Below are 22,844 nucleotides of genomic sequence, written 5' to 3'. Positions count from 1 at the left end.
GTAGATGGTAATTTCATCAGGTGTAAGCTGTAGTTTAAAGAACAAATATTGAAAAATAGGACTGATGGATGTCCTTTACCATATAGAACAAACTATAAGCATTAAAATTATAAGCATAAAATTATAACCATCTGGTAATTTTCCAGAAACCAATCTAATCATTATAAACACAGTAAAATATCATTTGAAGTGGTGCTAGAGACAAAACCATTTATAAAATATTTTTGCAATTTTTTTTCAAATTTTTATTATCAAACTGATGTACAGAGAGGTTACAGTTTCATACAGAGAAGTTACAGTTTCATACTGCAATTGTTTTTTCTATTGTTTTACAAGATCAATATTCTATTGAATTCTGCTACCAGCCCTCTATTTGGCTATGCTTACACCCTTTGCCATTCACAAAACTAAATAAATCCTGAAGATTCAATTTCAGATTTTGTAGGTATAGTCACTTAAAAGTTTAAAAAGTTGCCCTTGTAAAATGACATTCTGAAATAAAACCAAATTGAAAAAAAGTAAAAAAAAAAAGTCTTGGGAAGAAGCTGTGCCATATATATAGCATATATACCAGACATATGTAACATGTTATATGCAACATGCATATATATATATTCATATTTATATTCATGAGCTTACAGCCCTGAGGTCAACTATGATCTGTTTGGAGATTCCATTTACCTCAGAGTTTACTGTTCAGACGCTCAGCCATAGTTTCTCTCTCTCTTTTTTCTTTTTTTTTGCGGGGGTTGTAGGCTTGAACTCAGGGCCTGGGTGCTGTCCCTGAGCTTTTTTGCTCAAGGATAGTCCTCCACCACTTTGAACCACAGCTTCACTTCTGGTTTTCTGGTCGTTAGTTGGAGGTAAGAGTATCATAGACTTTCCTGCCTGGGCTGGCTTTGACTGAGATCCTCAGATCTCTACCTCTTGAGTAGCTAGGTTGACAGGCTTGAGCCACCAGTACCTAGACAGCTGTGTTTTCTCACCAGCTCCTGTACCTTCCTCTATGCTGAGAAAGCTTTGGTAATGTCTTTGTGGGATTATGTCTATTTGCTTTTTTGTTTTCCTTCATGAATTGTGTTCATCTTGCCACAAACTATTCTATTTATATTACATATAAAACATATCATGAAATTAACAGTAATTCTATACTATACTTTATTCTATTCTATATTATATCAAATTCAGTCAATAATGGCTTGTGACATGTTTTCCCCACATGTAGTATAGTGACCCATATCCTACACTTGTTTTTCAAGACATTTCTGAAATCAAGTAGACAGTGTTCAGAAATCATCTGTGGGCTCTTGTTAACATGCAGTCCTGACTCCATAGTCCAGAATATATGTGTGCCTCTAATGAACTCCCATGTGAGGCCAATATTTTGGTCTGCAGAGTACATTTTGAGTAGTAAGGATAAACATATACATACATATGTACACTTTTACAGAGGCACCAAGAAAGTTAACTTTATTTCTTCTTAATTCTCCAATTAGACTACTAAAAGAATTATCTATATGATGTAGTCTTGGGTTTATATACATTTATATTTCCATCTCCGATCATTCTCTTCTCTCTACTACCTCTAAACTTAAACCTTATTCCTCCTGTGTAGACTATTGCAGACTGCTTTCTTCTGCTAGTTAGTTTGCAGGAACATTGAAGACAATTTTTGCCACATCATTTTCTTGTTAATAAAGCTTCAATGAGTTCTCATTGCCTGGATAGTAAAATTTAGTTTCTAAGCTCAGTAGGAGAGTTGTTGTTTCCAGGTTTTCTTCCCTATTTTAACACTCTGGCCTATTTGTTGGTATATCTGTATTGATTATCCTCTGAGATGTTATTTATAACTTTCTCTGGCTGGAATGCCTTCTCATCTATTCCTCCACTGAAATCCCTTTACTTTCAGGTCTCAGACCAAATACATCTACTGAAGAATGAAGCCCATTTATAAGGGATCCCTCATGGTGCAAAAGTCCGAATATACTTAGAGACTATTTGTTGGGGATTATTATGGCCTGGGAAAGACTGCCCTTCCACCAGCCTTGGGACAATAGAAGCCCCTCCCACCTTTTGACCTCCACCCCTTGGGAGGTGAACACGTGTGTGCCACCATGATGGGATTGTCCCGCCCACAAAGGGAAGTTTTGTGATGTCACTTGATGAACGTGACCCCTAGCCTATGACTGACCCTTTGGCCAGCCCCCTTTCTTTCCCGCCATTACTTCTATATAAGTGCCCTTCCATATTAAAGTCTTTGAGACGCATTCCACCACCGCAGCGTGTCCCTGATGCCTTCCTTTTCGCCTCCGCCCTCGGTAACATGTGGGGGGGCTGGGAGAGGGGAAGCTTCAGCAACCCGTCCTCAACTTAGCGCTTGCCCATGTGAGCACGCCTTTGGCCTTCCGCTGGCGGAGGGCCAGGCTGAGTGCTCTTTCATAGGGTTTGTGGTTACCATTCTCCCCGTGGGGGGAGAAAGGGGGTGTCCAGAACCCCAACAACTATTATTCCTCCCCATCTTGAATGATATATGAAAAGGGACTGTCTAAATTAGAACTGATAGGGTGAGGAACCCTTATGAATCCCTTAACTGAGAGCTCAGTGATATGCACACAGGTAGGCAACATATTAATGAGTTAAAGGCAAAGGATCTGGAACCAGGTGTACCAGTGGTTCAGGACCCACTGTCTACTACCTGTATGGCTTTGGTCAACTTCACCTTCCTAGTGCCCACCCCAATCTAGAAATTGGGATGATGATATTCAGGTTAATGAAAGAGTTAAGTGAGATAATATAAAATGTGCAACAAAGCATTGAATCAATGGCAGTGTTTTTCCTTTCTCTTTCTCTCCTTCTTTTGTGCAAGCACTGGAGAGAGATTCAAGGATATGACTTGGGACTGGAACTGGAATGAGTCCCCTATTTTCTTTATCTAAATCCTCTCGTCTTCAGAACTGACTTTCACATGGTTTTTATCCTGATAGATTTAAACCCTTTCCTTTCCTATATTTCTATCCATGGCTGAGGTGACACTCTTAAGAACTTTATAAACTTTATTCATTCATTATTCAGATACCTATAAACTCCCTACTATGTGTCAGACAACGTGTTAGGTAGAACTGAAACACTGGAGGATATAATACACACTTGTTTGTTGTTTACAGTAACCTTGGGGAGATAGGGAAGTAGATGCTCAAAAAACACATTTTATCTGGTGGATGCTTTGAAAGAGCAAAAGCCAAGTCCATATCATCACAATTTGATCTAATTAGCATTTATGTTCAGCTCAGCACCAGCAATGGGGCACAAAGATAAACAAAATACAGCTTCTGACCTTGGCATTTATATGATCTGCACCTCCTTGCTATAACACTACTCTGATCTACATCTGTGGGCAAAAGCATTCTGTCCTGGATACCTTAACCACTACCTCAAGTGTGTGCTGTGTGTATTTACTGGTGTGCCATCACATGAAGTCTGTGGAGAGAATAAATGAAATACAAACCAAAGGTGCCAGTCCTTGGAGAGGTGTAGCTTCCTCTGCCTCATAAACATAGAAATTCAAAGGAGCAAAGAAATAACCCGGGGCTGGTTCCGTGCATCTGCGGCCAGTGATATGTGGGTGACAGTCACACTGCCCATCCTTGGCTGAGCACCTGAGGGAAGAGAATCCATTGAGAAGAAACAAGGAGGGTCCGGATGTCACATGACGGTATAGGGTATTAGGTTTCATGCCCTCCTGAGTTTGGACCCATTACTGACAATCCTGTGGGAGGGTGTTGAGAACCAGCCCATTGGCTCTTCCTGACTGATCCTGAAAACCAAACCCAGATTTAGGGTTCTTTCCTCTGTGACTACCTGGTTGTTCTGCTCTAAGAAATGGAAAACAGAGTGTCAGAACCTTTCTTCACAGTTATGGCACAGAATTAGTGGTTTAGGCAGGTCGCATCATATGTTTCAGACATTCATCCTATAACCTCTTGGGTCACATTGGCAAAATGAGTGTCTGTCTCCCCTGCAGAGATATGTGAGCTAAAAAAAATCAAGTGGGCTTCAGAGAACACGTTGAGGTCATTGCTTTCCAAAACCCTTTGCTTTGAACAGAAAAAAGCTTTCACCTATGTCTAGGAGCAGATAAGACCAGAATGAGCTTCCATGGAGAGATGGGGTGGGGTGGGGAAAGAAACAATGCTACAAAACGCCACTCCTCATTTGGCTTACTTGTTAGAATAAGCACCTCCAATAGCACAGTCACAGGAAGCACAGCCGTGGAGATGGTCCCCTAGGCCCCAGAATCCAACCTACAGAAAGAAAATGCTCAGTTTAGTCCCATTGTAAAGATCTCTGCTGTTCTGAAGTGTCACACTGAAACCACTACAATGTGATTGCCACATATCAGAGAGCCACACATCCTGACCTCCTGCACACTTGGGAATGGTCTCCATGGTCATGTTGTCTCATCTCTAGGGCTTGGATAAAAGAGGACAGAAGGAAAGCCCATGCACTGCTTTAAGGGGGATGTGATGGAAGTCAATACTTCCATGGACGACACTGCTTTTTGCTCAAGCTGGGTCATTTCAGACCTCTGGAAACATTTCCTACTACTCTATTTACAACTGTTTTAATAAAGCCATGGTTCCCTTACCACAACAGTGTCTGGGTATTTACTCATGCCACCCTGAAATGCTGGAGGTTGAAGAGTCATTTGAGCTGATTCTAAGATATTCAATGATTACCACTGTTCTGTAGAGACAATTATTCACAAATCCGTTGTTGTGGCACATTGTGAACAGGAGTGAGAGTTAGCTCTGGGGTTCAATGCTTTTTTCATTATTGCAACATCTTGACCTTTATGCAGTATAAACAGCTGGTGAGACACAAACAACTATTAAAAAAAACTTTGATAGAATTTATTACAAAATGCTCAGAAGAATACTTCCCCAGCACATTTTAATTTAACATGCTCAGATAAAAAGCATGAGTTTAGTAGGCAAGAAATTCTTGTTTGAAAAGGTCTAACTTGTTCATATTTTTATTACCTTTGTAAGTTTGTGTCCAGTTTTTCTCAAAAGTTCCTTTTAAATATTAAACACTGGCATAATATGCAGGCAATACGGTAAAGGATTTTTGATATTTTCCCCCCTCAAAACCAAGCCTCAGTTTAAGAAAAGGACAAAAAAGTGAACCGAACTGCCTGTCTCAGGATGTGGCATGGAAAGCTCTGTCCAAGACAGAATTCTTGCCATGACAGCCATTTAGGGCGGCTGGGCTGTCATCAGCTACAAGTGGATATGGATCACCTGTTGGATGCTTGGGCTTGTCTAGGATGGAAGCAGCCCCTGCTCAGTTGTTTTCACAGAGTCTGTGATGTACTTGTGACAATTAGCCCCTTGGTAAAATCCATCCCGAGTCTATGGTTTGCCTGGGGTGATCCTATTTGGTATCTCCAGGGATCCTATCACTCAGCAGGGTATCCTTCTTTGTGTATGACCCCTGAAACTGAGGAGGCCGACCTTTCTCTTTTTATACAAAATGTTTAAATTGCCTGACCTGTCTAACACAGAGTTCCTACTTCCTTATACCTAATATGTTTTCAGGAAAATGACAAAATATTAGCCCCTAATGATTTCTTCATAGGCATATGTTTCTTATTTATCAGCCCCATTTCTTCAGACACATCAAGGTCACTGTTCTTTTATTAGGTTAAGTTTTTGTTTTTCTCTGTCTAAAATGTCATGGTGGGCTGCCAAGACGGGAGAACAAAGAAAAGATCTGGGCTTGAACTGCTCAATTGTATGACATATTTCTTATGGAGTAAAAATGGTTTATATTACTAATTTTAGAATATACATACCCATGTTTAGTGATGCCTGAGAAAAACCCAAAAGTTTATTTCCCACAGGAATCTAAAATACATTTAAACTCAAGTTGTTACTGCTTGGTTTTTTTTTTTTTTTTTTTTTTTTGTTGTTGTTTGGAGGGCTTGAACTCTGGGCCTGGGTGCTGTCTCTGAGCTCTTCTTCAGCTCAAGGCTACCACTCTACCACTTGAACCACAGTGCTACTTCCAGTTTTCTGGTGATTAACTAGAGATAAGAGTCTCATGGACTTTCCTGCCTGCGATGGCTTTAAACCATGATCCTCAGATTTCAGCTTCCTGAATAGCTAGGATTACAGGTGTGAGCAACTGGTGCCTAGGTTGTTGGTTTGTTTTTGTTGTTGTTTGTTTGTTTTGTTTTTTGACAGGCCTGTGGCTTGAACTCAGAGCCTGAGCACTGTCCCTGGCTTCTTTTTGTTCAAGGCTAGCACTCTACCACTTGAGCCACAGCGCCACTTCTGGCTTTTTCTATATATGTGGTGCTGAGGAATTGAACCCACGGCTTCATGTATATGAGGCGAGCACTCTACCACTAGGCCATGTTCCCAGCCCTTGTTTGTTTTCTTTAAAGAGCTTATTTAAAATAATTTTAGGCAGAGGGTGTTAAGAGGCAGTAAGAGGATATGTGGATAAGCTAAAAAAAAAGTTGTGTAATCTTGTCTACTGCCTGGCACTCTCAGGTGAACAATGGATATAACCATTGACACCTCTGCTGGGTCAAATCAGTCCAATCAGCTGGTAAATGTTTAACAGCTAGCTCTCTACAGGGTCTGAGGTTGGGGGGGGGGAGACTGATGGACAGTGTGCCAATGTCTGTAGGGTAAAGACTCTCATTATTGAAATGCAATAGAACAAGGAGTGCAATTAACAAGACCAAATATTTTCTAGGCATTGCCACCAGAATTCTTCATCATTGTGTGAAAGGAACCTTGCAGACAGATACGTACAGTGCATTCTTCACAACGTGGTCCCGTGGCATAGGCCTGGCAAAAGCATTGGCCTGTATCAGTATCACAGGTCGAGAATGGCAGACTCCCAAGGGGGTGACAGCTGCAGGCTGAAAGCAGAACATATACAAGTATTCTCATTTTTCATTTTCCTACTCTTGTGAATGTCTTTAACAGCTCACACCGAGCAAAATGAATGGCCACAAGAACACGCACAGCAGCCTGCTCTGCCAGGTTATTGTGTGCAGTATGATACATGACTATAGTAACCCATTAGCCCCACAGAGGAAATACCCTGCCAGATACTTGTAAACTCATATAGCTCTACTAGATGGCCCTGTGGAGGAGCTGTGTCAGTGCTAGCTGGCGTGATGGCAGTTTTCTTGAGTGCTGCCAGGCTGGGTGACTCGTGGGAACCATAGTGGTTATCACTCAGTTTCACTCATCATGGTTACCACTGACAGAACCCTCTTTGGCTGATGTACCCATTCTTTCTCTCTCATTCTTAGTGCTTTGTTGTTGTTGTTGTTGTTGTTGTTGTTATATTTTTACTTCATTGCCTTTTCTCTTTCTCCTCCACCCACAGTCATTTCTCATTCCTGCTTGTGGTTGCGGAGACTAAGAAGTTATGCAAGCTGTTATTTTCCCCTGCAGGAACAATGAGTGTTCAAGGAAGCAAACAAAATGGTCATCAGTTGATGAATAGGCATGTCAGACCTGGTACATCCATACAATGGGATGTTGTTTAGTGGACATACCCAAATACTGACAAAATGATACTTGTTATAATATGGGCAAACCTGATAAATGTTGTGATAAGTAAAAGAAGCCTGTCACAAAAGACATTATACACTGATCCCTTTTGTATGAAATGTCCTCAATGAGCAGCTCTACAGTGACGGAATGAAGATTTGCAAACATTAATGTGGGAGTGTAGGAAGGTAGTAGTTAAAATGTATGTGGTTTTGATTTGCATTTCTTTTATGGCCAGTGATGTAGAGCACTTTTTCATGTGTCTCTTGGCCATTCTCATTTCCTCATCAGAGAAGTCTCTTTTTAAGTCTTTAGCCCACTTATTGGGGCGGAGGGGGGGGCTGTTGGTTCTTTGCAGTTTTGTTTTGGAGGAATTTAATTTTTTTAGTTCTGCATATATTTTAGATATGAGGCCTTTGTCTGTTGTATGGATGGTAAAGATCTTTTCCCAATCTGTGGGCTTTCTTTTTATCTTGATTCCACCTCACCCCAGTAAGAATGTCCTTTATTAAGAAAACTAACAATAATAAATATTGGAGGGGATGTGGCCAAAAGGGAACCCTACTTCATTGTTGGTGGGAATATAAACGGGTTCAGCCACTCTGGAAAGCAGTATGGAGGCTCCTCAGAAGGCTAAACATAGAGCTCCCCTATGACCCAGCAGCCCCACTTTTGGGCATCTACCCAAAAGACCACAAAGAAAATCACAGTAAAGCCACCAGCACAACAATGTTCATCCCAGGGAAATTTGTCATAGCTAAAATATGGAACCAACCCAGATGCCCCTCAGTAGATGAATGGATCAGGAAAATGTGGTACATATACACAATACAATTTTATGCCTCTATCAGAAAGAATGACATTGCCCCATTCATTAGGAAATGGAAGGACTTGGAAAAAATTATACTAAGTGAAGTGAGCCAGACCCAAAGAAACTTGGACTCTATGGTCTCCCTCATAGGGAATAATTAGCACAGGTTTAGGCTAGTCACAGCAGAGGATCACAAGAGCCTAATAGCTATGCCTCTATGAACGCATAAGATGATGCTAAGTGAAATGAACTCCGTGTTATGGAAACGAGTGTTATATCACTGTTGTAATTACTTTCAACATGCCATGTGAAACTGTAGCTTCTATTATTGATGATCCTCTGTATCCCCTTCCTGTGGTTGTACCGCACTATCACTGTACCTCATCTGAGTACACTGGATACTGTATATACTGGTATTAGAACTAGAGAAGTGAAAGGGAATATCAAAATCGAGAGACAAAGGATGAAAAGACAAATGACTCCAAAAGCAATACTTGCAAAACCAACTGAATACTTGTAAACCAACTGAACAACTCATGGGGGGAGAGAGAAAGGGGGAGGAGGAAGGGGGCAATGAGGGAGGAGGTAACAAATAGTACAAAACATGTACCCAAGGCTTAACGTATGAAACTGTAACCTCTCTGTACATCACTTTGACAATAAATAAGAAAAAAATAAAAATAAAATGTATGTGGTTTCTTTTTCTTTGCTGGTAAAATAAATATAACAAAACTTACTGTCTTCACCATTTTTCAGTGTGTTAAGTGTGTTTACATTATTTTACAACCAGTCTCCATAACTATTTTCATCTCGCAAAACTGAAATAGCATACCATTAAACAATAACTCTCTCTTCTTCACCCACAGTCCTCACAGCCACCATTCTTTCTGTCTCTGTGATTTAAATACTCTAAGTCTCTCATATGAATGAAATTATGTAGTTCTTGTTTCTCTTTGGCAACCAGCACAGTGTCCTTAAGGTTCACTTAGCATAGTGTTTTTAAGGTTCATCCTTATTGGATGTGTCAGAATTTCCTTCTTTTCTAGAGCTAAGTAGTATTCCATTTTATGTATATAACATGTATTACTTAGCAACATATCCATCAATGGGCACTGGGTTATTTCCATCTTTTGGCTATTGTGAAGGTTTTTCTGTGACTATAAAAGTACAAATACCAGGGCTTGGAATATGGCCTAGTGGCAAGAGTGCTTGCCTCGTATACATGAAGCCCTAGGTTCAATTCCTCAGCACCACATATATAGAAAAGGCCAGAAGTGGTGCTGTGACTCAAGTTGGTAGAATGCTAGCCTTGAGCAAAAAGAAGCCAGGGACAGTACTCAAGCCCTGAGTTCAAGCCCCAGGACTGGCAAAAAATTAAAAAAAAATACCTCCTCTGTTTGCAGTTTTTATAGTTACATACCCATAGTGGGGTTTGTGGTGGGGGGATGAAAATGTTCTAAAACCAATGGTGTTACACAACTTTTGATCTATTAAAAATCATTGAGCTTCAATCTATAAATGGCTTTGTATCGTATGTGAGTTACATGCTAATAAAACTGTTACACATATACCTACACACACACAAAATAATGTTCAACCCATTCTCAGAGGACATCATATTAGTCAGTGAGCCAGAGAGATGCCCAGAATGCTGAAAATTGTGATGGAAAACTGTCTTAGCAATATTATTCATTATTGTGACATTTAATTTTACCATCAAACCTGAGAAGAGTATTTTGTGACAGAAATATTCTTTGAACGTAATCACCCTCCAAGACGGGTGAAAATGTACAGCAAGCTGCTGTGACTCAGCAGAAACCATTTCCCAGTGCCCAGAGGAACCTACAGGTGAATGAAGCCCTGGGCAGCCCTGACCTCTGGGGACCCTACAGCCCAGGGTCTGCCCATTTGCCCCAGGAAACTGCTGACATTCAACTTTCCTCAGCTCCTCTCTTGCTTCTTTTTTTCTCTCTATCTTTCTTTTCTAGAGAATTTCTCAATCACTATTAGGAGGGACATCAGTAGAAACGGAAAAACAATTTTTAAAAGAACAAAAAGTAAGCCATGGCTTGAAAATTTCCTAAAAAGTTATTATAATACATAATATAATAAATTTGTCTAAGACACCATGTAGTTGTAGCTAAGCCAGGCTGGCACCCTTTAGATAAAATGCCTACCTTGGGGCTAGGGATATAGCCTAGTGGCAAGAGTGCCTGCCTCGGATACACGAGGCCCTAGGTTCGTTTCCCCAGCACCACATATACAGAAAACGGCCAGAAGCGGCGCTGTGGCTCAAGTGGCAGAGTGCCAGCCTTGAGCAAAAGGAAGCCAGGGACAGTGCTCAGGCCCTGAGTCCAAGGCCCAGGACTGGCCAAAAAAAAAAAAAAAAAAAAAAAAAATGCCTACCTTAATGAACTTTTTTTTTTTTTTTTAAATAAGAAATGCTAGCATTGAGGCTTAAACTCAGGGCCAGGGTGCTGTCCCTTAGCTTTTTTTTTTGTTTTTTTTTTTGGTTAGTCCTGGGGCTTGGACTCAGGGCCTGAGCACTGTCCCTGGCTTCTTTTGCTCAAGGCTAGCACTCTGCCACTTGAGCCACAGAGCCACTTGTGGCCTTTTCTATTTATGTGGTGTTGAGGAATCAAACCCAGGGCTTCATGTATGCAAGGCAAGCACTCTTGCCACTAAGCCATATTCCCATCCCTGTCCCTTAGGTTTATGCTAAAAGTTGGTGCTATACTTGAGCCACACTTCCACTTTCAACTTTTTGCTGGTTATCTGTAGGTAAGCATTTCATTACCTTTTCTGCCTAAGCTGGTTTTGAACCACATCCTCATAGCTCAGCCTTCTGAGCAGCTAAGATTACAAGCATGAGCCATTGGTGCCTGGCTTTACATACTTTCAAAGTGTCCTTTCCTTTTATTTTAGTTAAAACTTCTTTGGAAAAAAACAACAACCAACAATTGAGCATTTCCAGAAGTGTTTCTATCTCCCATTTTAACCTGCCAAGCATGTACTCCATGACCTTGAGTTGAGCATGCCCAGAAATGTATATTTCCTTCTTGAATTATAACCTTACATTGAGCATGCGCAGGAGTGTACTCCCTAAAATGCTTTCCAGTATGAGTAAAATTCCCTGGTTCCTTTGTTTCTGGAGGGCTCTGCTTTTGGGATAGCTCCAGTACTTTCCTTACCCAGTGCAGAGCAAATAGTAATGCTTTATGTCTTTGTTCATTGACTTTATACTCACTGGGAGGAATGTGTTCAGTTACCCAAGTCATTTTTCTAGAAGTTTCACAATTTGGCATTAGGTTTCTTAGTATTTACTCCATTTGTTGCCATGGGGGGAAAATATGAGCACCCTCTGCTGGCCAGTTATGATACAGTCAGTATACTTAGAGGATAGCTGTCCACTAACTTCTAAAATCAGGGGACATTATTGAGTGACTTTTAAAGCCTCAGAGGCCTTCAGGACTTTTAGGAGCTTTTTTTTTGGCCAGTCCTGGGCCTTGGACTCAGGGCCTGAGCACTGTCCCTGGCTTCTTCCCGCTCAAGGCCAGCACTCTGCCACTTGAGCCACAGCGCCGCTTCTGGCCGTTTTCTGTATATGTGGTGCTGGGGAATCGAACCTAGGGCCTCGTGTATCCGAGGCAGGCACTCTTGCCACTAGGCTATATCCCCAGCCCCTTTTAGGAGCTTTTAGTGAGTGAATTTTGGGGGAGGGGGAGAGGGAGGAAGAGAGGGGGAAAGGAAGAGAGGGAGAGAGAGAGGAAAGGGAGGAGAGAAGAGAAAGAAGAGAGGAAGAGAGAGAAAGGAGGAAGGAAAGATAAGAGAAGAAAAAAAGAAAGGAAAGAAGGAAGAAGGGAGGTGGAAGGAAGGAAGGAAGGCAGGAATAAAGGAAGGAAGGAAGGAAGGAAACACTAAACTGTCACATGCACCCACCCAGGTTAGTGGCCCAGCCTTGTGGACTTACGTCTGCAGCCCAAAGGGTCAGAGGCTCTTAGCCCAAAGTGGTTGGGTTTGCATTGGTCACATTTGGCTCCTTCAACATTGTCCTTACACAGGCACTGGCCGACCACAGATCCCAGGGCAGGATCAGAGTGGCTCACACAAATGCCACCAGACAGGGTCCCATCGGGGTCACATTCACAAGCTGGGGACACAGAAATGCATTGTCTTAGTTAATTGCAAACCATGGAGAACCTTAATTATAAGCATAGCATTTTGCCCATGCTAGAAATATTAACTTTTGTTTAAATACTCAAATATATTTACACAAGTAGACTACTGGGCAAAGGATTTGCAGAAATGCCTCCCAGACTTGAATGAGTCCAAATATATGCTGGATAATTCCAAATGGATGGGATACACACACACACACACACACACACACACACACACACACACACGACATAAATCTATTCTAGTCAGGAAGGGGTCATCTTGACAAAGAGTTCTTCCTTACAGTCAATCTATCAAAGATGATCTCAAGTAATGTCTCTTGTCTAATTCTGTTTTACCCTCAAACTATTCACATTATCAGCATCTTTTTTCATATGGCATTCCTTGTATAATTGCAATATGTGTGTATTTACGTCTACATATATATGCATATTTTTCTAAAGTCAAAGGAAAACTACTGTTTAGAAAACATTTTAAGGCTCAGTTCTTTTGAGGATGATGAAAATGTCTTTGAACTTGGCAGATGTGATGGTTACATGATATTGTACTAGCCAATTGTTTATTTTGAAATGGTTAATTATATGTTATATGAATTTCAACTCAATAAGAAAAATAAGGAAAAAGACTAAAGGTGAAAATAAAGTCAAGAGAAGTAAGGGTGTGGTGTGGTGATGGTATTTGTCTCCTTGCAAAGAAGTCAGGTTAATGTCTAACCAACTCTCTGAAACAAGGTTAAAAGATAAGTCTGTTCTTCATCACAAAAAAATGTATGTCTCCAAGAAAGCTATCATTCTTTTTGACTTTTCCTGGACAGTCTATAAGAAAGAAAGGAAAAGGACATGAAAACATATTCACATCCATGTTTTCTTTTTGGAAATCTGGCAATGAAGCAAAAGCTTAAGTAAAGAAATTCTGGGAAAAAGTTATACTAAGTGAAGTGAGCCAGACCCAAAGAAACATGGACTCTATGGCCTCCCTTATTGGGAATAATTAGTACAGGTTTAGGCAAGCCATAGCAGAGCATCACAAGGCCCAATAGCTATACCCTTAGGAACACATAAGATGATGCTAAGTGAAATGAACTCCATGATATGGAAACAAGTGATATATCACAGTTATAACTACTTTCAATGTCCTATGTGAATGTGTAGTTTCTATTATTGATGATGTTTTGTATCACCTTCCTATGTTTGTACCTACACTACCTCTGTAATCTTATCTGAGTATATTGGAAACCGTGTTTACTGGTATTGGAAGTAGGAAATTCAAAGGGAATACCAAATTCGAGAGACACGGGGTAAAAAAAAGAGAAATAACTACAAAAGCAATACTTGCAAAACTGTTTGGTGTAAGTGAACTGAACAACTGGGCGGGGGGGAGGGAAGGGGGGGAGGGAGGGGGACATGAGGGACAAGGCAACAAACAGTACAAGAAATGTATCCAACGCCCAACGTATGATACTGTAACCTCTCTGTACGTCAGTTTGAAAATAAAAATTTGAGAAAAAAAAAAAAATAAAATAAAATAAAATTAGCAAAAAAAAAAAAAAAAAAAAAAAAAAAAGAAATTCTGGAAAATGAGATAAACAGACACAAGTAGTATCAGATTGACAGAGTGTCAGGTGTCATTTTTTTAAAAGTAGAAATCTAAATAACTCATGAAGGAATACAATATAAAAAAGGAGGCCGATAGTGTGAATAATTCTAAGGTAGGACAGGACTAGAGGAGAGCAGTTTCATGAGATAAATTTGACAGAGTATAAGGAAGAACTTGGTCACGGTGGCCCTCATGACCAGGAGGTCAGGGGAGACACAGAAACAGCACTTGTGGCTTTGGTATAGAGGACCAGTGTGTTGGTAGTCAGTACCAGAGCCTCTCCTTCCTTTATGGTGCGGTTTCCAAGGGATTCTACTTTAAAGGGAGGCAATAAACATAAAAAATGAACATCTTGTTCTTAAACAACAATCTTTCCCACGTTTATACATGTTTACTGCAGATTAATAAACACAAGCTCCTAAAATTTAAAGTTATGTCTACAACCACTTAGGTTAGAGTTCAGGGGGAAAAATCCAGTCTGACCAGTTGTTTGGTGTCACTGAAACAAATGCTTAGTTGTCTGACATAATCTTTCAAGTTTTGGTTGTTTGTTCTTGGATTGTGAGTGATGATAAAATCCTACTATGGCAAAACAGCATTAGGTTCTGTTTAGTTTGGAGGAAAACCCACAGTTTTCTTCTAATTAAAGCTACTTGCTTCCAGAGACTAAGGGACAAGCTGGGTTCATTTAAAAAGTGGCCACAAGGAAAAGCTCACGTTTATTTGTGAGTTACATCCAAGGGTTAGCATAGATTTCTAGATTATAAATTATGCAGAGAAATACCCTTTGGGACGGAGTGACTAGAGAGTAACTCTACTTTGAAATAACCCTATCTATGTCTTAGCCTTTAGAAGGCTAATAAAACCAATTTAATTCTAGTAAACTTTTCTTATCAATGGCTAAGTCTACTAAATCTTTGGTTTTGTTTGTATCGTATTTAACTGTCTTGATTGTAGATGACTTGAAATTAGCCAATTTGTGCCTGGAATCCCTTCATCTAAATATTTAGGTTCAACCAAGGACAATTTGGAGAAAATTTATATGAGAGTGCTAGTCAATCTTCTTGATACACATCATTTGTGTACATACAATAAACATGTGTTTAGGGAAACAGAAACTAGGGGGTCTCATGATGGAGATTTGTTATGAGGTCCTCATCTGCCTTTCATGGAAAAACTTCTTGTTTAAAAAAAAAATGACTTCTTAATTTCAAATCAAGAGTATGAGCTTCCTTTTCTTGCTCCCCCCCAAGTACCATTAATTTAATATGGAATAATTTTTAAGAAATAAGATTCAATTGATATGTTTAAAACATCTGGTATATAAATTTTCAAATGTCTTTCAAGATTCCTGGATTACATTTTATAACAGTTGTAATTGCTTCATTCTACCCCAAATAACAATTTTCTTTTCTTTTCTAAGTACACAACTTTAAAAACAATAAAAGTTGTGAGGTGTGTATGTGTACAATTCAAGATCAAGATAAAAATTGTAGGCATTAACTCTAAAAATATGTTTTCTGAGAATGTAGTTCTTTGTATCAATTTTGAACAGTTCATATAAATGACAATTTATGGCAGTGCCTATTGAATTGGTCTGATTGTGATGGTTTAAGGTTTGGAATCTAGGACCCTGAATTACAGGCTAACTTATATAGTAAGATCTCAGACCTAATTACTGGGTCTATCAACACTGGTCTGTTAAAGTCATTGTTTATACTAGTGTGTTAAGTTAGGTTAGGCTTACTAGGCAGCCATGAGTGTGGGTAAAGTGAGGCAAGAAGGTAGGTATAAAACTTAAGGAGGTTCTCTCTCTCTGGTCCGTGTAAGCAGCAAACGTCAATACTGCACTTACGTGACCCTTATATGACAGTAGTGCTGCCTTAAATTTGAGGATGTGGTGCTTTGCTTGCCTCATTTTAGTTCCAGGTCTGCAGAGAAATACAAATTAAAATGATGATGAGATATGACCTCATTATCAAAATGAAAGTGTGATGAAACCAGGATTAGCAGGCATTGAAGCTGGACAAACCAAGTGCTGGCCAGCATATGGATCTACGTCCCACTTACTCCTGGTGTGGGTAGTAATTGGCACACTCTCCTACAGTCAATTCTACACTGGCTAATTAAGTTTAGGAACTGCATAGTCCATGATCCAGCATTTTCTTCTTAGTTTTGTTTCTTAGGGATAGTCTTTACACATGTGTACAGGCTCACAAATACAATGCCAGAAAGAAAATAGGCAAATACATATTGCTATATTTATAGGAAGAAATTCTTGGCAGAAATTTAAATGAAAGAATCAGGGCTAACCAATGTGGACCAAGTCTCAGAAATAAAATGTTGAAATATCCAAGTGGCTGAAGGATACATATGGCATGCTACCATTAATACAAAGTCACTGTTATAAAAAGTTTGAAAATATGCCAATACGTATTGTTTGTGATGAAAACACATGTGCAAGTGTGAAAACAAGCATGGTAATAATGAGAAATATCGAGTAGTTGAGAGTGTTTGCACCTATGAAGGAAGGGAGACAAATGGGGAAGCTGGGCCTGGGGTTCCATTAGTACCTGTGGTGTTTTAGTAAAGAGAGTTGCTAAGGTTTTGATGAAGCAAGTGGTAGGTAAAAGGTGTTTATTATATGATTAACTATTTATTATTTACTTATTTATTTATTGTCAAAGTGATTTACAGAGGGGTTACAGATTCATGTGTAAGACAGTGAGTACATTTCTTATCCAACTTGTTACCTCCTCCTTAACTATTTTTTCTATGCTTGTAAAAGTTGAGATTAAACATAAAAGCCTTTGTTTTTTCTGGGTGCCAGAGGCTCAAGTCTATAATTCCAGTTACTCAGGGGGCTGAAACATGAGATCTGAGACTTGCAGATTGAAGCCAGCATGGGCAGAAAAATCTGCAGGACTCTTATCTCTAATTAATCAGCAAAATGCTGGACTGGAAGTGTGGTCAAGTGATAGAGCATCAGCCCTGGTCAAGAAAGCTGAGGATGGGGCTGGGGATATAGCCTAGTGGCAAGAGTGCCTGCCTCGGATACACGAGGCCCTAGGTTCGATTCCCCAGCACCACATATACAGAAAACGGCCAGAAGCAGTGCTGTGGCTCAAGTGGCAGAGTGCTAGCCTTGAGCGGGAAGAAGCCAGGGACAGTGCTCAGGCCCTGAGTCCAAGGCCCAGGACTGGCCAAAAAAAAAAAAAAAAGCTGAGGATGAGTGAGAGGATCTGAATTCAAGCCCAAGTATGGCAATAAATAAATGAAGTAAATAAATAAATAATTGTTTTTAAGTCTTTTGTTTTTGCTTTGGCTGGCCTGAAGTAGGGGCCTGTGGTGCTGTTCCTTTAAAAAAAAAAAAAATCTCCCTCAAAGCTTGTGCTCTCTCTACCACTTGAGCCACAGCCTCACTTCCATTTTTTTTTTGGTAGTTAATTTGATACAAGAGTCGCATGGACTTTCCTGCCCAGGCTGGCATTGAACTCCCATCCTCAGATCTCAGCTTCCTGAGTCACTAGAAATACAGGCGTGAGCCAATGGCCCTTGGCTTTAAGTCTTTTCTTTAAAGAAGGTGAGGCTTTACCTCATTCGTCTTAAGGCAAAAGTGAAAAATAGAATTGCCTCAGCCAGTGAAATGTTACAGCCAGTGTCACCATGTAGTGACTTCCTTGAGCTGAGTTCCAGTGTTTCCAGCATGCTTGCGAAATCTCTTAAGCTGCCAGCCCCTCTTGCTTGGGTCTATAATAATTTTCAGATTCATTGGTAAAGCCTAGGTTACAAAATCCTTAAGCCTGACCTGAATGATTAGGGTCAGCTTGTTTGGAGGTAGAGCTCAAGCAGTTTTACCTCCTCGCTCTCCATAAGGTAGTTTGGATCCCCTGTTAAGCAGAGTTGGCCTGGGCAACCACAAAGGGACTAGACCAGAATTTCTTGAGACAAGTGCAGAGGACTGGGTGAGGTGGGAGAACTCACGAAGGCATGCGTAGGGATCCGAGATGGCCTTGATGGGGTCCCTGTAGAAGAGGGGTCTGCAGCGATCACAGTGCTGACCCTCAGTGTGGTGCTGGCAGTCCTCACACACGCCTCCACTGAGGCCCCCACTGGCTAGGTACACGCCCATGTCAAAGTGACATCGGTCAGAGTGGCCATTACACCTGCACGCTGAAAAGGGAAGGGAAAGTGCTTGAGTGCTGAGAGACTGTCAGCTGTCTGCTGTGTCCCACACATTCATCCTCAGCCTCCAAGGCATCAGCCCCTGGCTCCTCTTCATCCATGCCCTGAGTGTACAAAGGCCAAAGCAGGTGCTCCCTGAAGTCTGTCTAGCATTGTGATTCTCTTCGTGTGCTGCTACAAAGAGTGTTCCCCCAATACTCTACATTTCTACATGTACTTTTTTTTTTTTTTTGCCAGTCCTGGGCGTTGGACTCAGGGCCTGAGCACTGTCCCTGGCTTCTTTTTGCTCAAGGCTAGCACTCTGCCACTTGAGCCACAGAGCCACTTCTGACCATTTTCTGTATATGTGGTGCTGGGGAATTGTTCATAAAAAATTTAGAGGCAGCTAAACTAACAAGTCACTGAAAACTAAAACACCTATTGACCTAAATATTTCATTAAACATCCTAGCCCAAGCCTGATGCTTGTAGCTCTTGCCTATACTCCTAGCTACTCAAGGGGCTGATATCTGAGAATCTCAGATCTTGGAAAAGTCCCTAAGGCTCTTCAATTAACCAGCAAAATGCTAGAAGTGGAACTGTGGTTCAAGTGGTAGAGCAATGGCCTCAAGCCAAAAAAGCTATGAGAGAATACTCTGGCCCTAAATTAAAGCTATAGTACTGGCACGCCCCCCCCCCCCCCCCCCCCCGCCAATAAACATAACAAATTTAATCCTAGACCTCATTTCTCCTATCATCCTCCTTGTGGATATAAAATCTTTTCTGCATATATAGTTACATAGAGACGTCTTGTTGCTTTCCCTCAGCAATTACATACAACTCTGCCCCATTACCTGACAATGTGCTGTATAGCATTCACACTAGTTCTCTTAATTTGGGAGTGTGTCAGTTTGAGAAGTTGGTGATCCTTGTAAGTGAGATCCTTGGAGCAACTAAGATATCACACAAGCACAGGGGGGAGCCATAGCTTCCTTTTCTCACTGCATGCACCCCATAGAAGTGAAATATGTGTTCTTCAATGTAAGTAAAGAGAGCACACCCTTCCATACAAAAACTTATTTTCACCCACATCTGCAAGCGCTGTCCTGAAGGCCCACAGCTGGCCTCCAAGGAGCATCCTGGAAGAAGTCCTTGCATCGCTCACAGTTAGGGCCATCTGTATTGTGCTGACAGACACAGTGCCCATGAACCTGCAATCATGCAATAAACAGGGTTAGAATAGGGCTTCGTGTGTGTGTGTGTGTGTGTGTGTGTGTGTGTGTGCATATGCGTGTGTGCGCGCATGCGCCAGTCCTGAAACATGAACCCAGGGCCTGTCACTCTTTCTTATTTTTTTCTGCTCTACCACTTGGGCCTCTCTTCTACTCAGCATTTTGTTAGTGAATTGGAAGTAAAAGCCTCCTGAATTTTGTCTTCCCAGCCTAGCTTTGAACCACAGCCATCGGATCTCAGCCTCTCGAATACCTAGGATTCTAGGTGTGAGCCCTTAGCACCTGGCTAAACAGAGCTTGTCTGTACATGGAAAATGAATTCCCAGGCCATGGTCACTCTGTGGCTCTTAGTCCCCTATGTGTTAATGACAATACCAACCTGACCATATTTGATTATGCGCTTCACTAGCTTATATGATTTGATAATTTCCAGAAGCCTAGTCAATATTTGCAGTAAAATTTGTGTGTGTGTGTGTGTGTGTGTGTGTGTGTGTGTGTGTGAGAGAGAGAGAGAGAGAGAGAGAGAGAGCGCTTTTCTGAATTCTTGTTTTAGGGTAGCACAAGAAACAAGATGTGAGGAGTGGATGTGTTTTCAGAAAAGGGAAAATAAGGAGTTAGAAAAGAGAAAGACATGTGATTCCCTCAGGATTTCACAAAATGCTCAGTATGGCTCCTGTTCAGAGAAATGTAAAGGTGAGCAGATGTATATGTAGACAGGTATCATGTTCTCCAGAATGCTGAGATGACTGAACCTAGTAAGTAAATCTATTTAGTAGACATACCCCCGGGACTCAGCACAAATACAAAGTTTTTGGGCTTGATTATGGCTCAGTGGTAGAACACACCCTAGAATGTCTGAAGCCCTGGGTTCAATTCTCTGAACTGTAGAAACAATGACAACAACAAAAGACACACTCCAAGAATGAGAGAGACCTACAGCCCTGACGGCTGTTTAGAGAAGAAGAGTATCACTAGAGTCAACCATTTTTATATCAGATGTTACTGAAACACTTTAGCTTTGAATATAGGGTTGCATACCCTACAAATTTTCAATATTTTTTTTGTGTGTGTGAAAGAATGAATGTGAAATCATGGTTCATTTCTATCAAGTCTGTGTGTCCTAAGAAATGAATAAACAAAAAGTAAGCATGGTATGTTACTTTAAAACCATACATGATAAATTCTGCTCCTGAGTTCAGTAATGCTCACAGTGACAGAATTCACAAGGACTGTGGCCAGAGGAGGGGGGGTGGTGGGAAGAGGGGGAAAGGTTCAGTGCTATCTGCCCATGCAAAATTGGGCACTCAAGTTTCTTGTTCTCTGTGAAGATTTCTAGTCTTCAGTCAGTTTCAGGATAGTGCAAGAAGGAAGGAGAGAAAGATTGCCATGCTGGCTAATAACTCACCACTGCTGTGGGGCTGAAAACGTCTCCCCGCACCTTCTGCAAAGGGCCACACTCACTGGCATGGCCATTGCAAAAGCAGCTTCCCTGAACGATCATCTCATACAATGCATAATAGTATTTATCAAGGGAATCATTTTGTTTCCTCCCAAGTAAAGTATCCCCAAGGGTATGGAGTTTGGTAAAGTTTATCCTCAGGTTTGTTAATGTCACAAGATCTTGAACAAAAAAGGGGGAAACAAAATTAATCAATGTGTGTTTAAGTTCAAGTTTCCCTGCTTGACTGATGTCCCCTTAGCATACCACAGAAAGGAGATGACAAGGAATCCTCTTAACATAAAATTTAAAGAAAAGTTATGAAAAATATAACACTATTCATACCTTGGATGTGGGAGCTATAAGGGTTTTCTATTTCAAAACTGGGGTCCAAAACTTTTAAAACAACCTGCAAGACAAACAAATATAAGTGAACTTAATATAGTAGCCCAAACACAACTGTCTAATCGCTTAATGAAGAAATCTTGATTGTGCAAGAAGACTGAGCCATTGGCTCCCAGCTTATATGTCTGTTATTATTTGGGTGACTGTATGAATAAAGGACCAGGTAAAGAGGTGAATACATGGGATTGAGCAGTCACAGGTGGACCTTAGTGCATATGTGTCTATGTAGAAGTGGCATAGCACTCCTGAAGAGAACTCTCAACTGGATTAGGATGGAGTGCTGGGCAGTAAGCCTCCATGAATTTGGGCCTGGCTGGAAATTCTGAAGCTGTCTTATGCTTCCAATTTTGTTCTGCTGTGTCTGATAAGTTGGGTACTCTCCAACCCCACTGCTACCCTGAGCTTGTGGTAGTTGTCACTGGCTTTATGCAGAGGAACATTCCTAGAGTCCTACCTAAATTCTTAGAGATTCCAGAATTACAATAATGAGATGGTTAACTCAGGGATGTGACCAGCTGTGTGGCTGCTTTACAAGGGTTGGAAACAGCTTTCTTTCCTCACTTCCTCTAGGTGCCCAGCACTTCCTGCCCAATGTAGACTATACTCCTGTTCACTCTCAGCTGGCAACTCTTGTTTGGCTTGCTTCTGCTTAGATGTTTATTGCCTACTATTCAGGATTCATTTCAATTTAGGCACTTTCATTTTAAGAAAAAAAAGATTAAATTACGGTTCAATAATGTGACTTAAACTTTCTCCTAAGGATAAGTTAATCATATATATTTTAAAGTGTTTGATTTGTAAGGAAACAAATCCAAGGGAAGGAAGGTTACCTCGCCTCCAGTTGAGGGCTCAATATCGGAATATCTGGAGTCACAGACGAGGTCTCCTACTTTCTGGGCCTGGCCAGCTGTGATGCCAGGAAAAGAAATAGCACAGTCTTTTGCAAAATATTTGAGCACTTTCCAGGTATGTCCATAGTCTGTGGAACGCTCTACTAACATTGCAGCAGGCCGAAAAGTCTGAAAAGAATGTCCACGAGGCAGAGTTTACTAACCACTTGATTGAACATTTTTGCCTTCTATTTCCATTTTTTCAAGCTTTGTACTCTACAGCAGACACAATTAGACCATGTTCCCACAAATGGACAAATATTTATACCCTCAGAATAAAATTACATTTTGAAAAGATTTATGGCTATGTAATTACTAAGAAAAGCAGTATATAAATTTTTTAAAAGCCACTGTCATACTCACTGCTTTTCATATGAATCTGTAACCCCTCTGTATCACACTTTGACAATAAAGAAAAAATGTGAAAAAGCCATTGTCATTAATATTTTACAATAATTTTCTGTGGTTCTCTTTGCTGAGAATGCTTGTCCTTAGGCAAACTTTTATAGATCTTCTGAAACCCATGACGTTTATCCTGATTCCCTAGAGTGGA

General features: G+C 40.7%; 1 protein-coding gene across 1 annotated transcript in view; it reads right to left on the bottom strand.

Annotated features, from left to right (window-relative positions):
- Lamb4 (laminin subunit beta 4) overlaps positions 1-22,844 on the bottom strand; it is a 90,287-nt gene that overhangs the window by 52,080 nt on the left and 15,363 nt on the right. The window contains 9 exon segments of the mRNA XM_048339790.1: positions 3,506-3,656; positions 4,222-4,301; positions 6,825-6,934; positions 12,359-12,538; positions 18,148-18,336; positions 19,417-19,537; positions 20,964-21,178; positions 21,342-21,405; positions 22,232-22,420. Of these exon segments, the coding sequence (XP_048195747.1) occupies positions 3,506-3,656; positions 4,222-4,301; positions 6,825-6,934; positions 12,359-12,538; positions 18,148-18,336; positions 19,417-19,537; positions 20,964-21,178; positions 21,342-21,405; positions 22,232-22,420 (1,299 nt within the window).

The sequence above is a fragment of the Perognathus longimembris genome, chromosome 2 (assembly GCF_023159225.1).
Source record: "Perognathus longimembris pacificus isolate PPM17 chromosome 2, ASM2315922v1, whole genome shotgun sequence".
Classification (NCBI taxonomy): domain Eukaryota; kingdom Metazoa; phylum Chordata; class Mammalia; order Rodentia; family Heteromyidae; genus Perognathus; species Perognathus longimembris.
This window is presented reverse-complemented; position numbering and strand designations above follow the sequence as displayed.